Source organism: Garra rufa, chromosome 7 (genome assembly GCF_049309525.1).
Source record: "Garra rufa chromosome 7, GarRuf1.0, whole genome shotgun sequence".
NCBI lineage: Eukaryota > Metazoa > Chordata > Actinopteri > Cypriniformes > Cyprinidae > Garra > Garra rufa.
In genome coordinates, this window is record NC_133367.1 from 7,399,014 (window position 1) to 7,419,224 (window position 20,211).

The 20,211-nt window shown below is 37.3% G+C and overlaps 3 protein-coding genes and 1 long non-coding RNA gene across 4 annotated transcripts; 1 reads left to right on the forward strand and 3 right to left on the reverse strand.

Moving 5' to 3' along the window:
• Nucleotides 1-310: 310 nt before the first annotated feature.
• Nucleotides 311-1,014, reverse strand: LOC141339209 (uncharacterized). Its single transcript, XR_012355908.1, has 2 exons — nucleotides 878-1,014; nucleotides 311-785 (listed from the first exon to the last, which is right to left on the reverse strand). It is a non-coding gene; the product is annotated as an uncharacterized lncRNA (long non-coding RNA).
• Nucleotides 1,015-1,024: 10 nt separating this feature from the next.
• fndc10 (fibronectin type III domain containing 10) lies at nucleotides 1,025-2,436 on the reverse strand. Its single transcript, XM_073844836.1, has 2 exons — nucleotides 2,355-2,436; nucleotides 1,025-2,175 (listed from the first exon to the last, which is right to left on the reverse strand). Exon 2 carries the CDS (start codon nucleotides 2,070-2,072, stop codon nucleotides 1,260-1,262), a length of 813 nt encoding a protein of 270 aa, XP_073700937.1. The 5' UTR covers nucleotides 2,073-2,175; nucleotides 2,355-2,436; the 3' UTR covers nucleotides 1,025-1,259.
• A 3,146-nt stretch (nucleotides 2,437-5,582) lies between these two features.
• On the forward strand, nucleotides 5,583-8,834 carry ora4 (olfactory receptor class A related 4). The gene is made up of 2 exons (XM_073843463.1): nucleotides 5,583-5,669; nucleotides 7,884-8,834. Exons 1-2 carry the CDS (start codon nucleotides 5,583-5,585, stop codon nucleotides 8,832-8,834), a joined length of 1,038 nt encoding a protein of 345 aa, XP_073699564.1.
• A 2,593-nt stretch (nucleotides 8,835-11,427) lies between these two features.
• LOC141337886 (olfactory receptor class A-like protein 4) lies at nucleotides 11,428-17,183 on the reverse strand. Its single transcript, XM_073843464.1, has 4 exons — nucleotides 16,926-17,183; nucleotides 15,482-15,745; nucleotides 15,159-15,413; nucleotides 11,428-11,658 (listed from the first exon to the last, which is right to left on the reverse strand). The coding sequence occupies exons 1-4, from the start codon at nucleotides 17,181-17,183 to the stop codon at nucleotides 11,428-11,430; spliced, it is 1,008 nt and encodes a 335-aa protein (XP_073699565.1).
• Nucleotides 17,184-20,211: the final 3,028 nt, after the last annotated feature.

Consider the following 20,211-nt stretch of genomic DNA (forward strand, 5'->3'; position numbering starts at 1 on the left):
CTTTAACATATCCGAATCATATCAGTGATTTTTTTTGTGTGCTCACATAGCTAATGCAACAAAAGTCACCAAGTGTCATCTCAATCCGATGAAGCTATGATTTTTTAAATTTCAAAACATACCTTTTTTTTTAGTCAAAAATGACCAGAGGCCCAGACGACTAAGAAAAATAATTTAACCTAATAATAACAATGATAATGATCATTTTGACCTATGCAATGTGCTACTTAAGACTGGTTTTGTGGTCCAGGGTCTCATTTCTGCATATCGATTCCATTTAGGAAATAAAACCAAACACAAACCAAGCCAGTTCATTAAATTCACCCTCTTTTATTGACACAAAAAGGTATTACAGAGAGGAAAAAAAGCACAGTATTCAAATGACTGTTTTTTCCAGTCAGTGGGTCCTTATTTTGGTGAATACTACTAACTCAGAATTAGAATTAGAGTCGTGTAAAGATAAGGCATACTGTAAATTATTGGGTTTGACACACAGAACATCAGAGTACAAATCTACAGCATCCCTTTATTTCCTTACTGCACCCGCTAAGCCTTGAAACGTTATTACCTTACACAAAGCCGTCGTATGCGGTTATTTCGCAGTTCTAAAACAAATATTAATATAGCTATCAGTCTAAATATCAATGAGAGTGCACAGTTTTTTGGTAAATGGGATTATTAAATGAGACTATGCACATAAACACAAGAAAAAAGCTTGTGGTGTATTTCAAAGTGTGTATGGCTATGTTCAGAATAGCACACAGTCATATCATTCCATATTATTACTATTTCTGTGGTATACTGTGTTATTATTATTTGTTTGGCAAAATTGTAAATTGTGGTGAAACATGCAAACAGTCTTTTCTACGAAGTGGACGCCACTCGCGTGCAACATGATAAGATCATGTGGCAAAGTAGCTCACTACTATTTCAGAATAATCACTAAAGTAGCCTAGTAGCTAAGTATGCCATTCCGAACACAGCCGGTGTTAGTACCCTTACGGAAATTAACCGTGGTTTTTGGCATATTGACTACTATTTGGATAACCACAGTTTTACTACAAATACCATGGTTAAACTATGGTTAGCCTAACAAAATTATGGCTGATTTTTGTAATTTTAACAATGGTTAATTTTCGAAAGTTTACTGTCGTGAAAGTGCATCTCAGGAGCAGCGCAACAGTTCTACGTGGATCCTGAGTTGTAGCAAAATGCGTGTGTTTTTGCGTGACGGTTGCGACGTTACAGCGTTTACGTTTTCACAAGTGCGTGTGTAAGTGCGATCTGTGCGAGTGTTGCGCGGTAAGCGTGTGTTGCGCCGTCGGGTTCATGATGTTCTCGGTGATGTACGCCACCAGCAGGCAAATGATGACCAGCATCACGCAGATGGCTCCGCCCACCGTCGTCATGGCGATAACGATATCCTGCATGCCGCCAGGCGCAAGGCTGAACTCCACGCAGGCTTCAGCCTGCTCGAGGGCATAGGGCCGCACGCACAGGCGGTAGGGTACGTTTGTGTGCAGCTCGTTGAGTAAATAGTCCCTACAGCTGCTGCCCAAATGCACCCCAGCGCATTCAAACTGCGTGTAGCTGCCGTTCCACCAACAGCTGAGCCTGAAGCCGCCCGTTTGCCCCGGCGTGAGGCCCTTCGTTGAGTCAAGCGGAGCCTCTTGACCGACCGTCCACTGAATGAACACACTTCCATTAGACAGGATATTCGCCGTAAGCTGCCCACCAGGCGAGCTCACCTGTTGACAGGAAGCGCTGGCGCACCTGAAATCAGGTTGGGCGTAGCGGAAGCACAGTGGCCCGGGGTCACCATCGCCGAGAGTGCGGTATGCGCACAAGGGCCCGACTTCGCCTAGGACATGCCACCACCTCACAGTACTGCTGTTGTCCTGTTGCTTTGGTATCCGCTCGATGACTCCCAGAGAGTCGGTATTATTGCTGTCGGTGGGCTCATATTGCGCATCGCGGACGCTGCTGGTCCGGTTCGGTAAAGCAGAACCCCCGCGGCTAAGGACGAGCAAAACCGCGCAGCGGAGGAGAACCGATCCCTGACGGGGTGTCATGTCTGATTTATGGGTTAAACATTAACATTGACAAAGAGTGTTGAAAGCAGATGTTGAAAATAACGGAGAACGTGCGGTCGCCATCACACCGGTGCGCGACGACCTGCAAGAAAAAAGCCCAGAATGAACACGAACACAAAACACCGACTCATGCTGCACACCGGCCTTTGATTAACATAATAACGGCCGAATATCCGAATTCAGAACGAGCTGATATAATATTAATAAGCAGACTGGTGTCGTACGTCAAGATTTAATGTAAATAAAGATGAAGATTATTACCTCAGAGGACGAGAAAATCTCCCGCTGCAGCCGCCGAACGAGAGCGAGCATCTGTCCGAGTGCGCGCGCGTCACTATTAATTATCATATTCCCTCTGGCTTTCATTCACTCTCACTTCATCTCCGTCACGAAACGTTAGCTGTTCTACAAAAGACGTGTTTTCGTTTTATGCCCTATACCAAATAAATTAACCTACTTATGGGTAGATTGTCTGCTGGTAAACAATTTATTCATGTTGAGTTATTGCTAGCATCTGACATTATTAGCCTAATTAAAACAAATCATATTTTTTTATATTAAGTATGGTAATTCTATGATACTCTTGGAAGTGTATAAGGGAAGCAACTATCCAATTTTGTAAATAAAACATTTTGAAAACACGTCAAAACATAATAGCTGAACAGCATCGTCAACAATATTATCTTAATCTCTTCAAACTGACGTTTAAAATCGTTATATATCATAAAGATTGTTATTTCTGTGTTTGCGCATTTCATTTGCCATTAATTTCTAATGTCTGTCCTCCATCTGGATCGCTATTTTCAGCTGTTCGTCAGTTTGAATATGACTCCATCTAGTGTTCATCGTCAGTATTTCACCAGGACAGTTTAATGATCGGAAACTGAAACAATTAGTGAACTGAAAACTATCTTGAATCAGCATTTTAACACTTCTTGAGGTGAGGTAAAAAAGGGCGGGTACAAGTGTTACGTAGAGATGACGCACGGTGGACGAGCGAATGAATTCCTCATAATAATGATGAGCTGATTAGAGTCTGTGATGGTGATGTTGGTCCAAACACACAAACACACTCATGTTCATCTGGAGGATAGAGTCAGCGCTTCGACTAATGACGGGAACATGCCGAATCAGACTTAGGTTAATAAGACCCTCGAGAATAAGAGAAACGAACGCGACTTCATCAGCACTTTGCACACTCACACACACTCTTAACTCCTGTACATATGTCATCCTCAACCACAAAACCATGAATTACTGGGCTTTCCATTGATGTATGATTTGTTAGGATAGGACAATATTTGGTCGAGATACAGCTATTTGAAAATCTGGAATCTGAGGGTGCAAAAAATCTAAATATTGAGAAAATCGCCTTTAAAGTTGTCCAAATGAAGTTCTTAGCAATGCATACCTACTAATCAAAAACTATTTTTACATTTTCGGTGGAAAATTTACAAGATATGTTCATGGAACATGATCTTTACTTAATATCGTAATGATTTTTGGCTTAAAGGGAAAATCGACCATTTTGACCCATTTAATGTATTTTTGTCAGTAACATTTAGAAACTTTAGACAAAAAAACATTTTGTTTTTGTGCTAACATTTTGAGAACGTTATTAAAAAACTTTGAACGAACATTCTATTAATATTACTGGAAGAACTGTTGTTCATCTGGGAGAACCCGAGCGTTTGCCACATTTCTGAGAATATTTCTTATTAGCTGGGTACTGAACATAGCCTATCCAGGTTTACTGGCCACACACTAACCCTTAAAACCATTATCCCAACAATTTTTGGTTCCCAGAACAATAGTGTTTCCAGAACATATCAAGAATGTTCGTTTTTGCTTCCAGAATGTTATTTTATTTTATTTTTTTATTTTTGTTTGATTTGGTTAGCCAAGAAAGCTTTCTTAACGTTCCCAGAATCTTAGTTTTTGGTTTGTTGAACGTTATTCTAACGTTTCCTTAGCGTTATTATAATGTTCCCAGTAAGTTCGTTTTTGGTTTCAGAATGTTATTTCTTATGGTTGGTTTTTGGTTAGCCAGAAAAGTTTTCTTAACGTTCCCAGAATGTTAGTTTTTTGGTTTGTTGAATGTTATTCTAACATTCCCAGAAGTTTAGTTTTTGGTTCCTAGAATATTATTTTATGTAATTTGTTTTTAGTTAGCCAGGTAGGTTATCTTAACATTCCCAAAACATTAGGTTTTGGTATGTTGAACGTTATTCTAACGTTTCCAGAAGATTTGCTATGTTGAACATTATTCTAACGTTTCCAGAAGATTAGTTTTTGGCTTCCAGAATGTTATTTTTAATTACTTGTTTTTTAGTTAGCCAGGAAAGTTTTCCTAACATTCCCAGAATGTTAGTTTTTGGTTTGTTGAGTGTTATTCTAATGTTTCCCTAGTGTTTTTACAATGTTCCCCGAATGTTAGTTTTTGGTTTCCAGAATGTTATTTCTTATGATTTGTTTTGGTTAGACAGAATTTTTCTTAATGTTTCCAGAATGTTAGTTTTTTAACGTTATTCTAATGTTCCCATAACGTTATTATAAAATTTTTTACTTATGCGGTCCTCAAGATAAGGGAAAATGAGGCAGAAGTACAGCGAAAGTATCTAAAGTAATTTAAGGATGTTTTCTATAATTTTAAATAATCAGAATGTATCTACGACAAAGGGTTCTAGAAATATGGCTTCTTATAAAAAAGAAGTTTTCTTGTGGCTCAATTTTAGGTTTTAGGTTTTTTAGGTTCATTTTAGGTTTAGGTTTTTAATAAAAACGATTCATTCATTTTACAAACAGTCATATTTCTTAATTACTTAAAATAAAACCAAACAAATGCACGTTAATTTTCAATCTTTAATAGTTTGCATTTCTGAAACAATGTGTTAAACACCAAAATTTTTATCTTTCAAAAACATAGAGTTTTTTGAGTAAAAAACGTAATTAGAATAAAGTAATAAATGTCATTGAAACGAATAAACATTTAAGTGAAAAGATTCCTGGTCCTGCAATGTCGAACAGACCATTAGTACTGAACATTTCCAACATGTCTGGCCAGCGGGGCATGTTGTCACACGCTAACCTGCCATTTAATCAGCCTATTAAACGATTATGAAACACAAACAATTCATAAAACATCAAAGAATTTAGTCAGTTCTAGCCTGTGTCTCACAGCTTTCTCTGATGTTGTTGGGAGTTTAATATTTGAGCCGATCAGATGTTCATCGTCGCTCAGGCGTTTAATAATTGATTAAAGATTAAAATCCCCGCGGCCTCAGAAGCCTGGAAAACTGCAAAGCGTCGGACGTTTGGGTTTAATGGAGCCTGAAAACTCGCGGTTCATATATAGACTACAGAGCTGATGTCAACAAAGCACACGATCGAGCGTTATTCGGACCGTTACGAGGCGCGCTCACGATGGACGGAACGGACGCGGAGACTGAAAGAGTGAGAGACAGACAGCCCTGAGACAGAAGGACAGACATGTCTGAGGTCCTGACTGTGGATGCTATCCTCTTCGGCCTGCTGGTGTTCTCCGGCATTATAGGAAATATCATGGTCATCAGTGTGGTGAGAGAAAATGAACAAATACGGATGAACCAGAAACTCAAGACTGTTTTGATTTCGATGTTTTGACCTTTATTCAAAGTGTCTTTATAATTTCCTGCTTTGGCTGGGATTCGAACTCGTGACTAGTCACAGTAAATGAAGAGCGTCTATCTTTGATTGTGCCTCACGAAATTAAACAATTATATTTTGTGTAAAGAACGTGTTCGATTAATATTTAATCAAAAACAAAAATAAAACATTTCGGATTTAATAGTTTTATTTTTTCACATTTTATGTAATATAAATAGTTAATATATTTGAATAAATTAGCAAATGAAAATGAACAATTAAAACAATAATTGTACATTTAATATTATATTACTATTGCACTTGTTTTGAAACTAAAATGGTTTAAAAAAATAAATTACAATTTTTAATTAAAATAATTTTTAAAACAAGACTGAAATAAATGTTACAATTTTAAAACGTTTTTGTCATATTTAATAGTTTTAATATGTTAGATAAATATTTATGATACTTAAATATTTCATATTAAATGAAATTACTATTAGACTAAAATGATTAAATAATGTATTCATATAATTTCTTTCCAAACATTCATATTTATATTTTATGCAATCTAAATATATTATATATTTAAATAAATAAGTAAATAACAATAATAATTCAAACGATATCTGTACATCTAATTTTACGTCAAATTAATATTTTATTAATATTGTTCGTTTTTAATTTTTCCCCTAATTAATTTAAATTTTAATTACATTAATATTTGTTAGTAAAATGCTAATCATGCTAGTAACATGCTAATCATGCTAGTAACATCCTATTTATGCTAGTAACATGCTAATCATGCTAGTGACATGCTGTTCATGCTAGTAACATGCTAATCATGGTAGTAACATGCTTAACACGCTAGTAACATGCTGTTCATGCTAGTAACATGCTAATCATGCTAGGAACATGCTAATCATGCTAGGAACATGCTGTTCATGCTAGTAACATGCTAATCATGCTAGTAACATGCTATTCATGCTAGTAACATGCTATTCATGCTAGTAACATGCTAATCGTGCTAGTAACATGCTATTCATGCGAGTAACATGCTAATCATGCTAGTAACATGCTATGCTAGTAACATGCTATTTATGCTAGTAACATGCTATTCATGCTAGTAACATGCTATTCATAAAATTGTGCAAGTAACTTGCTTATCATGTTAACAACATGATAGTATCATGCTAATCATGTTAGAAAACAGGCTATCAACATGCTAATCATGCTAGTAACATGATATTCATGCTAGTAACATGCTAATCATGCTAGTAACATGCTATTTATAAACTCATGCTAGTAACTAGCTTATCATGTTAACAACATGGTAGTATCATGCTAATCATGTTAGAAAAACAGGCTATCAACATTCTAATCATGTTACTAACACGCTAATCATGCTAGTAACATGCTATTCATGCTAGTAACAGGCTATTCATGCTAGTATCATGTTAATCATGTTAGAAAAACAGGCTATCAACATGCTAATCATGTTAGTAACACATTAATCATGCTAGTAATATGCTATTCATGTTAAAATCGTGCTAGTAACTTTGCTAATCATGCTAACAACATGCCAGTAATTAGCTAACCATGTTAACAACATGTTAGTAACATGCTAATCATGCTAGAAAAACATGCTCTCAACATGATAATCATGCTAGAATCATGCTAATCATGTTAACAACATGCCAGTACCTAGCTAACCATGTTAACCACATGCTAGTAACATGCTAATCATGCTAGAAAAAAAAACAGGCTATCAACATGCTAATCATGCTAGAAATCATGTTAGCAACATTCTAGTAACTTGATAATCATGTTAACAACTTGCTAGTCATACTAGTAACATGCTAGGGACATGCTTGTATCTTGCTAATCATACTAGAAACATGCTATTCATGTTAAAATCGTGCTAGTAACTTGCTTATCATGCTAACAACATGCTAGTAACTAGCTAATCATGTTAGGAACATGCTAATCATGCTAGAAAAACATGCTAATGTTAAAGTGTACTTGTTAATTGAACGTTTTAACAATTAAATGTACCATTTTAATCATATTAATATTTCAAGCAAAGACTAAAATGAATGTTACAAATGTATGGAGATTTGATCATGAGTGTTTTTCTTCTGGTGAATCGGTGTTGTGTGTTTGCAGGTGTTCCAGTGCGCTAAAGAAAGCGCCTCTCGCCACCTGGCTCCGTCCGACACCATCCTGGTGAACCTGTGCATGGCCAACCTGCTGACGTCGGTGTTCCGGACGGTGCCCATCTTCGTGTCGGACCTGGGTCTGGAGGTGTCGCTGTCGCCCAGCTGGTGCCGCGTGTTCATGCTGCTGTGGGTGTGGTGGCGCGCCGTGGGCTGCTGGGTCACTCTGGCCCTCAGCGCCTTCCACTGCTCCACCCTGCGGCGGCAGCACGTCACCATGGGTCCCCTGGGCCACCAGCGAGAGCGCCGGCGCGTCTGGGCCCTCCTGTCCGCGGTGTGGGGCGTCAACCTGCTGTTCTCTCTGCCGGCGCTGGTGTACACGACACACGTCCGCGGGAACGCCACGGTGGAGCTCATGGTGATCAGCTGCACCACTCGCCCGCTGCTGGGCTGCGTTTGGGAGTTTCCCACCGACCAGCAGGGATACGCCTTCGCCTCCACGTCGCTGGCGCTCAACGAGGTCATGCCGCTCATACTGATGGTCGGCACCAATCTACTGACGCTGCACTCGCTGGCGAAACACATCCGCGCGGTGACGGCGGGCGCCGGTGGAGCTGCGGAGCTGGATCGGCACTTGTCCATCGAGAGGAAGGCGGGTCACGTGATCATGGCTCTGGTGGCGTTGTTCGTGGGCTGCTGGGTGCTGCAGGTCGCCGCCGTCACCTACTACAACCACAACGGCGGGATGCACGTGGAGGGACTGCTCACCGTCGCGCATTTCTCTGCGTCGCTCTTCGTGGGCTTCAGTCCGCTGGTGGTGGCGCTCGGACACGGCAAACTGCGGCGGAAGATCAGCGTGATGATGCAGCGCTGGGCGCACTTGATCAAACGACCGCAAACAACGGCGGCGACACAGAAGGACGCGCCGATCGCGAAAACGGCACAGAGCGGGAAAACGTGACTTTAAAACCAAGAGCGAAAATATAAGACTGATCGCAATTTTGATGCATTTTGATTATTGAACCACTGAATCATTTCTGCTGTTATATTGTCTTTCATTCATTTGTATATTTTCATTTTGCATGCAAGTTCAAATAAATGCTAAAGCCAGTTCACTTTTCTACTATTTTAATCATTTACTTTTTCTAGGACAAAGTTTGTATCTCCTCCTAAACTCAGGTCAGATCTTCAGACTGCTCTGACTCAGGCTGCTGTATCTTTTCTAACTGATCTGACGTTTGGTTTTCGTAAACCAGTCTATCTACCTAAAAATCCCATAGGCTTCCATTGAGGGGGTGAAAACTTTTGTATAAAGAGACTACTGTATACCAGAGCCTAACAACTCTCTACTAATTAAACCACTAAAACTAATCTTGACTGGGAGCTGGTCAAACTTAAACCAGCTAAGACTAGACAACTAACCTAGACTGGTTTGAACTATTATTTAACAGTTTTTTTTTTACTGAATCAACATGCTAGTGACTTTCAAATCTATTAATAACATGCTAATCATGTTAGAAACAAGCTAGCGACATGTTAATCATACTAGAAACAGGCTAGTAATACAATAATCATGCTAGTAACTTGCTAATCATGTTTGTAACATGCTAGCCATGCTAGAGGCATACTAATTGTGGTAATAACTTACTAATCATGCTAGAATCATGTTAACAACGTGCTAGTAACATGCTAGTCATGCTACAAATGCTAACATGTTATTAGCTTGCTTATCATGCTAGCAACGTGCTAGCAATGTATTATTAACATGCTAATCGGGCTAGAATCAGGCTAACAACATGCTAGTAACATGCTAGTCATGCTAAAAATGCTAACATGTTATTAACTTGCTTATCATGCTAGCAACGTGTTAGCAATATATTATTAACATGCTAATCGGGCTAGAATCAGGCTAACAACATGCTATTAACATGCTAATCATGCCAGAATCATGCTAACAACATGCTAGTAATTTGCTTACCATGTTAGAAACATACTAGTGACATGCTGTTAACATGCTAATCATGTTAGTAACATGCTAGTAATGTTAATCATGTTAACAACTTGATAATCAGGTTAACAACATGCTATCATGCATCATGATTATTATGGTACTAGCATGTTGCTAACGTGCATGTTGTTAACGTGGTTAACATGCTATTAACATGCTAATCATGCAATAACAACATACTAATAACTTGTTAATCATGCTAGTAGCATGCTAATCATGCTAACATGTTAATAACTTGTTAATCATGTTAGAAACATACTAGCAACATGCTAGTAATGTTAATCATGCTAGCAACAAGCTAGTAACTTGATAACCATGTTAACAATATGCTAATAACATGCTAATCATGCTAGAAAAACACAAGCAACATGCTAGGAACATGCTGATAACATGTTAATCATGTTAGTACATGCTAACCATGCTAAAACATGTAATTAGCTTGCTAATCACGTTAGTAACATGCTAATGACATGCTAGTAACATGATAATCATGCTAGAAACATGCTAGCAACATGCAAAGAACATGCAGGTAACTTGCAAACATTCTTGTTGCATGTTAGCAACAGCATGCTAATGCTAGATGTATGCTAATCATGCTAAAATCATGCTAGCCACATACTAGTATCATGTTAATCATGCTAGTAACTTGCTAATCATTCTAGAAACATGTTACCAACATGTTAGTAACATGCTAACGACATGCTAATTCATGTTAAATCATGTGAATTTATGCTAAATCACACTAGCAACATGGCTTAACCATCCTTAAGTCCTCAATATACTCAAAATGAAGTTTCTTTTCATTTTTCACTCGGGTAAAACGAAGAGCAGCGGTAAACTGTTAGCCAACAGCCCGTCGCTGCCAACTCTGATGTAAGCAACGTTTATATGAAGGTAAATATGTGCTGCCAGCTTTCTCTCAGTAACAAAATAAACAACAGAAATGGAGAAAACAGCAAGCATTTTTTATTTAAAGCATGTGTTTGCACAAGCTCTGCTAATTAGCTAATCAGTGTCTCATTTCATCAGAAGCATAACTTTATTTGCTACTACTCCAGTGTTCATATCTTCAGCAGCGGACATCTCACCTGCAACGACTTGACAGACCAAATGAACCCAAATAAAGAGTTCTGTGTGAAAGAAGGCGGAGCCTCAGCGCACAGCTCCTCCTCCTAATTGTCACGGACCAACAGAAGAACAAGGGTGTTCTGAAGTACATCATAGGAACAACATTCTGATTCACTCTAGAAACGTGTGTGTGTTCCCAAACTTCAGTTTCAACAATTAAATTCAAACTTTATGCTTTTTACCATTATTGCAAACTTCAATAATGTCGCACGACACAAAAACACACGATATATGCACAGAATCAAACCACTGCCAAGAACAACAGACATGATCCAAACACAAACCACTCAAAGACAGGCATGATGTGGCCCAATATGTCCAAAAAAAACCACTCTTGAATTTGGAGAATTCAGGTCCACAAGCGTGTGAATTCAGAACCACACGCTCAAATCATTCCATAACGCATGATATCTGATGTCTATCCAAACAGAGCCATCTCGCACGACAAAAGCGACTTTATGAACGCACGCAGCTTCCTGTGTCCCACGGCGAGGACGACGGGCGAAAACGCGATGAAGCTCATGTTGGTGAAGCGGGCGATGATGAGCAGGAACTCGGTGGAGGATCCGCGGTTGTAGTTGAAGTAGTTGACCGAGATGACGTTTGTTCCCCAAGACAAGATGAAGAGGACGTTCAGAGCCAGAATCACCTGACAAAACACAGAGAAGTTCTGTTAGTGACTTCAGTTTTGACCCAGAAGAGATACATAAAATTATTATTAAGCTGGCTTGACAAAGACATCTAACTGAAATACTATTTAGGCCTAATGTCCTCCTCGAGTTTTACAAACTCCAAACTCAGGCCAGATCTTCAGACTGATCTGACTCCATTTGCTGTATGTTTTCAGACTGATCGGACTTACGGTTTTCCTAAAAATGACGATTAAAACTGGGGATAATCCCATAGATTTACATTGAGGGAATGTTCAAATGATCAACACTATTCAAACTCACACTGACAAAATTCAAACTCCAACTGTCAAAATTCAAACTCCAACTGTCAAAATTCAAACTCCAACTGACAAAACTTCCACAATCCCTTGAGACTCAAACTGCCCTTCTATTTCTAATCCATTCAAACTCATTAAAACTTTTTAACTAAACTAGTACCATGCTAATAAATTGCTAATCATTATAGAATCATAATAACATGTTAATAACATGCGAATCATGTTAGAAACATGCGAATCATGTTAGAAACATGCTAATTATGTTAGAATCATGCTCATAACATGCTAATCATGCTAACACCATACTAGTAACATGCTAACTGTAATATAATCATGCTAGCAACATGCTTGTAACATGCTATTCATGCTAGAAATGTGCCAACATGTTAGTAATTTGCTAATCCTGCTAACAACGTACTAGTAATATGCTAATTATGGTAACAACATGCTAACAACATGCTGAGCATGATAAAATCATGCTAAGCAACATGTTAGTAGCAAGCTAATGATGCTAACAACATGCTAGCAAAAAGCTAATCGTGATAAATTCATGTTAACAACATGCTAGTAACATGCTAATCATGCTAACAACATGCTAGTAACGTCAATCGTGTTGTAAACATGCTAGTAACTTGCCATCTATCTATATATCTATCTATCAACCGTTCAGCTTTTAAAACTACTTTAATCTTCAAACTATTTCAGACTGAAAACCGTCAAACTTAAAACTTTCTGGTCCGGCTTTTTCAAACCAACTTAAAGTTTGTCTGAACACACTTTTTATCTAGTTTTTTTTTAAATGCTTAGATTTATTGTAAGGGGACAGAACTTGGCAGATGATTTAAGATCCACAAAATCATTATCATTTAATTTTTTCCAGACATTTTACTATTGTCTTTTAAGAGATCTAACCAAATTTAGAAATCCAGGTGACTCAGGTGTGTGTGGAGCACCATTAGTGTCAAAAATACTTTTGTAAAATGATTTATAGTTACATTACTGTCAAAAACGTTTGTAAAATATATTTCACCTTTTCTAAACATCTCACACACATTCAGACTGAATTTGGTTGATGAACAAGAATATGTACATCTATTGACGAACCATTGATGAATTCATCACTTTTTCATCTGAAAGTTAAAGTTGCAAGTAAAATTAATCAATTATTATTATTTTTTAAACGTTTTGTTAGAAATCAATATCTACGTTTCACAAATGTGGGCTGTTTTTAAGCAATCATCAGTTATAAATTCAAAGGAATTTACATTAATTCTATTAATTTGAAAGCAGTTAATATTCTCAAATTATGTTCTTATACATTTCATACAATGATATACTGAAATAAAATTTCTCATTAACACTGACAAACATATATGTATATTTTTCAAAATCATTTTGTTCATGTATAATTTGAAATTTCAAAGAATTTTCAAATGTTTTAGTTAATAAGATTCGATTCTTCCAGAATGCAAAACATTTTAAATGCATTGCAAATCAAATTTTTTCATCATTTTTTTTTTTTTTTTTTACAATAATTTTGAAGAGATATTAAAATGTAAAATGTTTGGGTGATTTTGACTCAGGTATCTATGGATATTAGTGTCAAAAATACATTTTGTATTAGTGTCAAAAAACGTATTTAATCTTTTCTTTATATCTTGCACACTTCTGGACTGAATTTTGTTGATGGACATGAATATGTGCTTCTATTGATGAATCAATTGCTTTTCATTTGAACGTTAAAGTAGCAAGTAAAATGAATTTGCTTTGTTTGAAAAATTTTTTGATGAGTTTTGATGTTTTCTTAGAAAAAAATATGTACGTTTCATGAATGTGGGCTGTTTCTGAGCAATCATGAGTTAAAATTCAATTGAATTTAAATAAAATCCATTCATTCAAAAGCAGTTAATATAACTTTCAAATATGTTCTAATAAATTTCATTCAGTGATATACTGAAACAAAATTTCTCATCAATATTGAAAAAATATATTTAGCGTAATCATTTGATTCATGTGTAATTTAAAATTTCAAAGAATTTCACATTTTTATTTAGTTAATAAGAGGTTAATGCGATAAAAACAAAAATATTTAGAGGTTAGGGTTATGTTTCCCAAGACGAAATGAAGAGGATGTTCAGGGCCAAAATCACTTGAGAAAAAAAGTTCTGTTCGCTTTGACCCAGAAGAGATACATAAAATTATTATTATTATTTTTTATTTATAGTTTTTAGTAAAGGAATGAAATTTGGCAGATGCTTTAAGACCCTCAAGATACACATCATTTATTTTTTTCAGATTATTTACTATTCTTTTTAAAGAGATATAACCAAATTGTTCAGGTCATTCTGACTCCATTCTGTGTCTGGATCATTAGTGTCAAAAATACTTTTTAAACAATCTATGAAGTTGCATTAGTGTTAAAAAAATGTTTATAAAATATATGTGACCCTGGACCACAAAACCAGTCATAAGGGTCATTTTTTGAAATTGAGATTTGAATAAATAAGCTTTGAATTCCATTGATGTATGGTTTGTTAGGATAGGACAATATTTGGTTGTCCAAGTGAAGTTCTTAGCAATGGTTATTACTAATAAAAAATTAAGTTTTGATATATTTATGGTAGTACATTTATAAAATATCTTCATGGAACATGATCTTTACTTAACACCCTAATGATTTTTGACATACAAGAAAAATGTATAATTTTGAACCATATAGTGTATTGTTAGCTATTGCTACAAATATACCCGCGCTACTAAAGACTCCAGGGTCACATATTTCACCTTTTCCCCATATCTTGCACACCTTTGGACTGAAGTTTGTTGTGGAACATGAATATATGTGTCTATTGATACACCATTGACAAATTCATCACTTTTAAAGTTAAAGTTGCAAGTAAAATGAATTCATTTTGTCTGAAAACTTTTCAGAGTAATATTTACATTGTTTTGATGTTTAGTTAGAAATAAACGTGGGCTGTTTTTGAGCAATCAGGAGTAACATTTTAACATTTTAAAGGCAATTTTCTCCATATTCATCAATGGAAAGCTTATTTCTCCAGCTTTCAGATGATATATAAATCTAAATTTAAAAAAAAATGGACCCTTATGACTGGTTTTGTGGTCCAGGGTCATAAACAGAAATTCTTCCAGAATGCAAAATGCATTATGAGGGTTAAATAAAACTCAGTTTTGCTCACCTTGGCTGCCCGTCGCTCTGCGGGGATCCGGGTGATGAGCGGCGCCTCCTGATTCTTGTTGGTGGCGTTGCGCGAGTGTCCGTGAGCGTACAGCGTCAACAGAGATCCCAGGTTGGTGATGTTCATCAGGCAGATGGGAATGGATTCGTGGATCACCATGGAGGAGGTGGCGAAGGCCAGGCCGCTGTAGGCTGAAGGAAAGTCCCAGATACAGCCCATCAGCGGCCGAGTGGTGCTGCTCACCAACATCAGCGTCTGCAGGAGAGGTCAGGGGTCAAACGAGGTGGTGCACAGGTTTAATTTGGATAAAGAGATGAACTGACCTCAGTGGAGTTCTCATCTCCGTTCTTGGAGAAGATGAACGCTGGGATAGCGTAGACGAGATTGAGGCTCCAGACGAGGACGAAGCCCACTATGAGGGAACTGGGGGGCCCGCGGGGGCCGTGCAGGGTGATGACGGGCGGGGCGACCCGACGCAGCGTTTGGAAGTGAAACGCGCTGAGGAAGAACGTGGACCAAACGTTCGCAGAGCGCAGCCAAACCCAGATGCCCATCATGAAGTGACACATGTCTCTACTGAGGAAAACCTTTGAGGAAACCCACAAAAGGCAAGTTTAAGCATTTCAAACCCAACAAATTTCAAATTTCAGTAAAACATGGTTCTAGTCAATAAACAACACTTGATTTAAAGTCAAACTGGTTTTAGTTGGTTTTGGATGTTTTAAACAATCAATAACTCTGGCAATAACCCAAACTCCCAACAGTAATCCAGATAACCCAATTAATCTCTGAAGAACAAATCAAAAGACCCATCAAGACATGAAGTTATGATGTTCTTCTACAGTCAGCAGCTCAAAACCTTCACAAAACTAGATCAAAAACTCACCAGGTTGGGTTTACACCCATTTCAGTGGTTTGGCTTTAGAGATTGAACCCAGATCCCATCTCAACATCCATCCAATCATTAATAATTACCCATCCAACCACAAACAAGCAAGTTTGGGCATTTCAATCCCAGCAAATTTCAGTCTACCAAGTGGTTCAGAGAGTAAAACATGGTTCTACTCAATAAATGACACTTGATTAAGAGTCAAACTGGTTTTTAGTTGATTTTGGATGTTTGAAACAATAAATAACTCTGGCAATAAACCAAACTCCCAACAGTAACCCAAATAATCTCTGAAGAACTAATCAAAAGACCCATCAAGATGTGAGGTGATGATGTTCTTCTATGGTTAGCAGCTCAAAACCTCCACAAAACTAGACCAAAAACCCATCAGGTTGGGTTTACACCCATTTTACGTGGTTTCGCTATAGAGGTTGAACCCAGATCCCATCTCAACATCCATCCAATCATTAATAATTATCAATTTAACCAAAACAAGAAAGTTTGAGAATTTCAAACCCAACAAATTTCAGTCTACCAAGTGTTTAGATAGTAAAACATGGTTCTATTCAATAAACGACACTTGATTTAGAGTCAAACTGGTTTTTAGTTAGTTTTAAACTATCAATAACCCAGATAACCCAAATAATCTCTGAAGAACGAATCAAAAGGCCCATCAAGACATGAGGTGATGATGTTCTACGGTCAGCAGCTCCAAACTTTCACAAAACTAGACCAAAAACCCACCAGGTTGGGTATACACCCATTTCAGTGGTTTGGCTATAGAGATTGAACCTAGATCCCATCTCCCCATCTCAACATCCATCCAATCATTAATAATTATCCATCCAACCAATAGTCCATCCATGTGGTCATCGTACCTCCACTCCCAGATCGGACACCATCACGACCGTGTTTCTAATCAACGACACCAACAGGTTGGAGAAAGCCATGTTGACCAGAATCACGTCAGAGCTTCTGACAACTCCCGTCTCCCGCAGAAGACTCTCTCCGACCACCGCGATGACCGTGGTGTTCCCCACGTTCCCCATTAGCACCAGAATGATGTAGAGGATAAAGTAGAATGGCGATGAAGAGATGCTCTGACTGACGTTTGAGGGTTTTCTTACAGGTGCCATGCTTTTTCTAATACTTCGCCGGTCGAGTGTTCAGACGTCTTCAATCATAAACGGAGCTCGTCTCAGAGATGTTGTCTTTTCTCCATCCCAGCACGTCGCTCTCCGCCCACCGACCGTGAGCCCCTTTTATGGGCCGTGGTTACCAAATTGAGCCAAAACAGCATCTTCATCCTGGTCCTGCTGTCATAGGTGAAGATGTTGTGAATGGCAGGTGAGATTCCACCAGAGATATGGATGTTTTGGGATAAACGAGCTGAACTTGCATCTTCACACACGAGGGAGTAACTATCCCCACCTGGTTAATTAAACTCGCACTAGTTAGCAGTCTAATTCATTAGCAAGCCCACCACAATCCCACAGAGTGTGGGTCCACAAACAAAAACTCCTGAAGGTTGTTGTTTAACAACAATGTAGATGATTAGGGATGGTCAATCCTCTCAACACATGAAACTACTGATTCTGAGTAATCTAACACACAATCTATGATGGTTTTATCTTATTTATGCTCTATTTAAAGAAAAAAACCCTCACAATTCTGACTTTATTTCTCAGAATTGCAAGTTATGCTTTGCGATTGTGCCTTTTTTTTCTCAGAATTGCAAGTTTATATTTTTAAGTTTTATTTAATTTCGACTTTATAACATGCGATTATGAGTTAAGTCAGAATTGTGAGACATATACTTGCAAAATTGCACTTTATAACACACAATTCCAAAAAAAATAAAGTAAGAATTGCAATACAAAAGTCAAAATTTCAAGATATAAACTCACAATTTTGACTTTTTTTTCAGAATTGTATATTTTGTGATTGTGCTCAGAATTGCAAGTTTATAATAAGTTATCTAATTTCAACTTTATAACATGTAATTATGAATAGTGAGACATAAACTTGCAATTTTGAGAACCCTTTTTTGTATAATTGTAATTATGTTGTTGAATTGGTTGTCAAATTGCGACAGAAGTCAAAATTGTGAGATATAAATGCGTAATTACAAGAAAAAAAGTCAGAATTGTAAGATACAAACTCAATTCCAATAAAAAGTCTGAATTCTCAGAATAAGTCAAAATTGTAAGATATGAATTTGCAATTGCAAAAAAAACCGTCAGAATTATGAGTTTGTATCTTGCAATTGTAACTTTATAACTCGCAACTGCAAGTTCATATCTCACAATGCCAAGAAAAAGATAAAAAATTGCGAGAAAAAGTCTAAATTGCGAGATATAAACTTGCAATTGTGAGAAAAAAGTAGGAATTGTGAGTTTGTATCTTGTAGTTCTTACTTTATAACTTGCAATTGCGAGGTCATATATCACAAGTCCAAGAAAAAAGTCTGAATTGCGATATACAAACTCTTGATTTTGAGAAAAAAGTCAGAATTACGTGTTTGTATTGAATTATAACTTTATAACTCGCAATTGCAAGGTTTTATCTCACAATTTCTCAGAATCGTGAGATTTAATCCCGCAACTGCGAGTTATAAAGAATTTACAAAAAGTCGCAATAACCTTTTCATAAACGGGTTTCCATACGATTCTACAAGAAGATAAGCAGAGGATTTTTGGACAATTGATGGGACGGATTATATTTATATAAACATACAGAAATGTATCAGATACATTAACACATAAATACATATTTCTATAGAGCAATCGCGATGTAAAATTATGTAAATAGGCTGATGCACACTCATATTTTCAAAAATAACGGTCTCCACAGAAAGCGCGCGGGAAAGTAGTTCCTGAAACTGTCAAGAAACGCAAAAAGGCGAACGCGTTTCAAATGTTTTCTAAGTAAATAATAATATTCTTCAATATTTGTAAGGCAGGGATCGCGTAACAGGCAAGGCTTTATAACGTGTCTGGACACTGGTTGTATCTATTATAGTGAGAAACTGATCGGCTGTCAATCTTTACCTCCCGCCGCTAGAAACCGTCAGATTCGGAGTGATGAGGTAAACACGACTGGACATACTGAACATATGGCCACCAAACTGAAACTATAAATAGATGTACGGCATTTTGACCGAAACTATAGATATTTTCTAAGGTTTAATAATCTTTTCCACCATTTTAGGCAATAATAGAAGCAAATGCGAATGAAATATGAACCATTAAATAATGAAACCATGAAAACGGTTCGCTTTTCTACATCTCAGTGGCTGTCTGTGAATTATGAGTTAATCATTCGTGTGGTGTCGTGCAGTGTGATAATGTTGTTTAATGCTCGCTAGGTGGCGGTAAAAACACATCAGACCCTCACAAGTGTGAGCAGAGATAACAACAACTCAATACTGCTGACATTTCTGAACACAGTGAACAAGAACAGAACTCCTTATATGTTTCTGTTTAGGGCATCCATCTTGTTTGGTACCATTTTAAAGACTTAAAAAATGCTGGGTTAAAAAAAAACAAACCCTAATCTGGTGGATAAATATAGGCTAGGGAACATGCTGGGTCTATTTTAACAATCGGGCTGCACAGACATCTTATTTACCCCAGTGTTAGCTCAGTGTGAGAAAGAAAAACTGGATTTTACATGACTGTAAACATGCTAATATTCAGGTTTGCAAAGTAAAAACACAATCCAAGAGTGAAGAAACACAGGTTTACCTTGTTTTATCTCATCTGTCAGACATAGGCGTTCACCTGTGGAGCGAAGAGACGTGACACAATTAGATCAGTCCCATTATAATCAATGAAGCTGCCCACATTGCAAACCCTTCGTTGATTATAACAGAAGCGATCCATTGTATGTCTAATTCGTCCAAAGCCAGCAGCCCTAGCAGACATGAAATAATAATAAACATTATGTGAGACAACAGATGTTTTTATAGACTCTACTGAAGTGACGACTTGATAAAAACACAAGAGAATACAAACCTTCTGTTCAGAAATATTCTTCCCAAGTCAAATTAAATCAATTCTTCAATTACTATTGATGCTTAATGGCACTTGCGTTTCATTCAGGATGACGCTGATGAAACAGATGCTCAATTTAATTTCAGGATTCTCAACTGCTCTTTGAAAG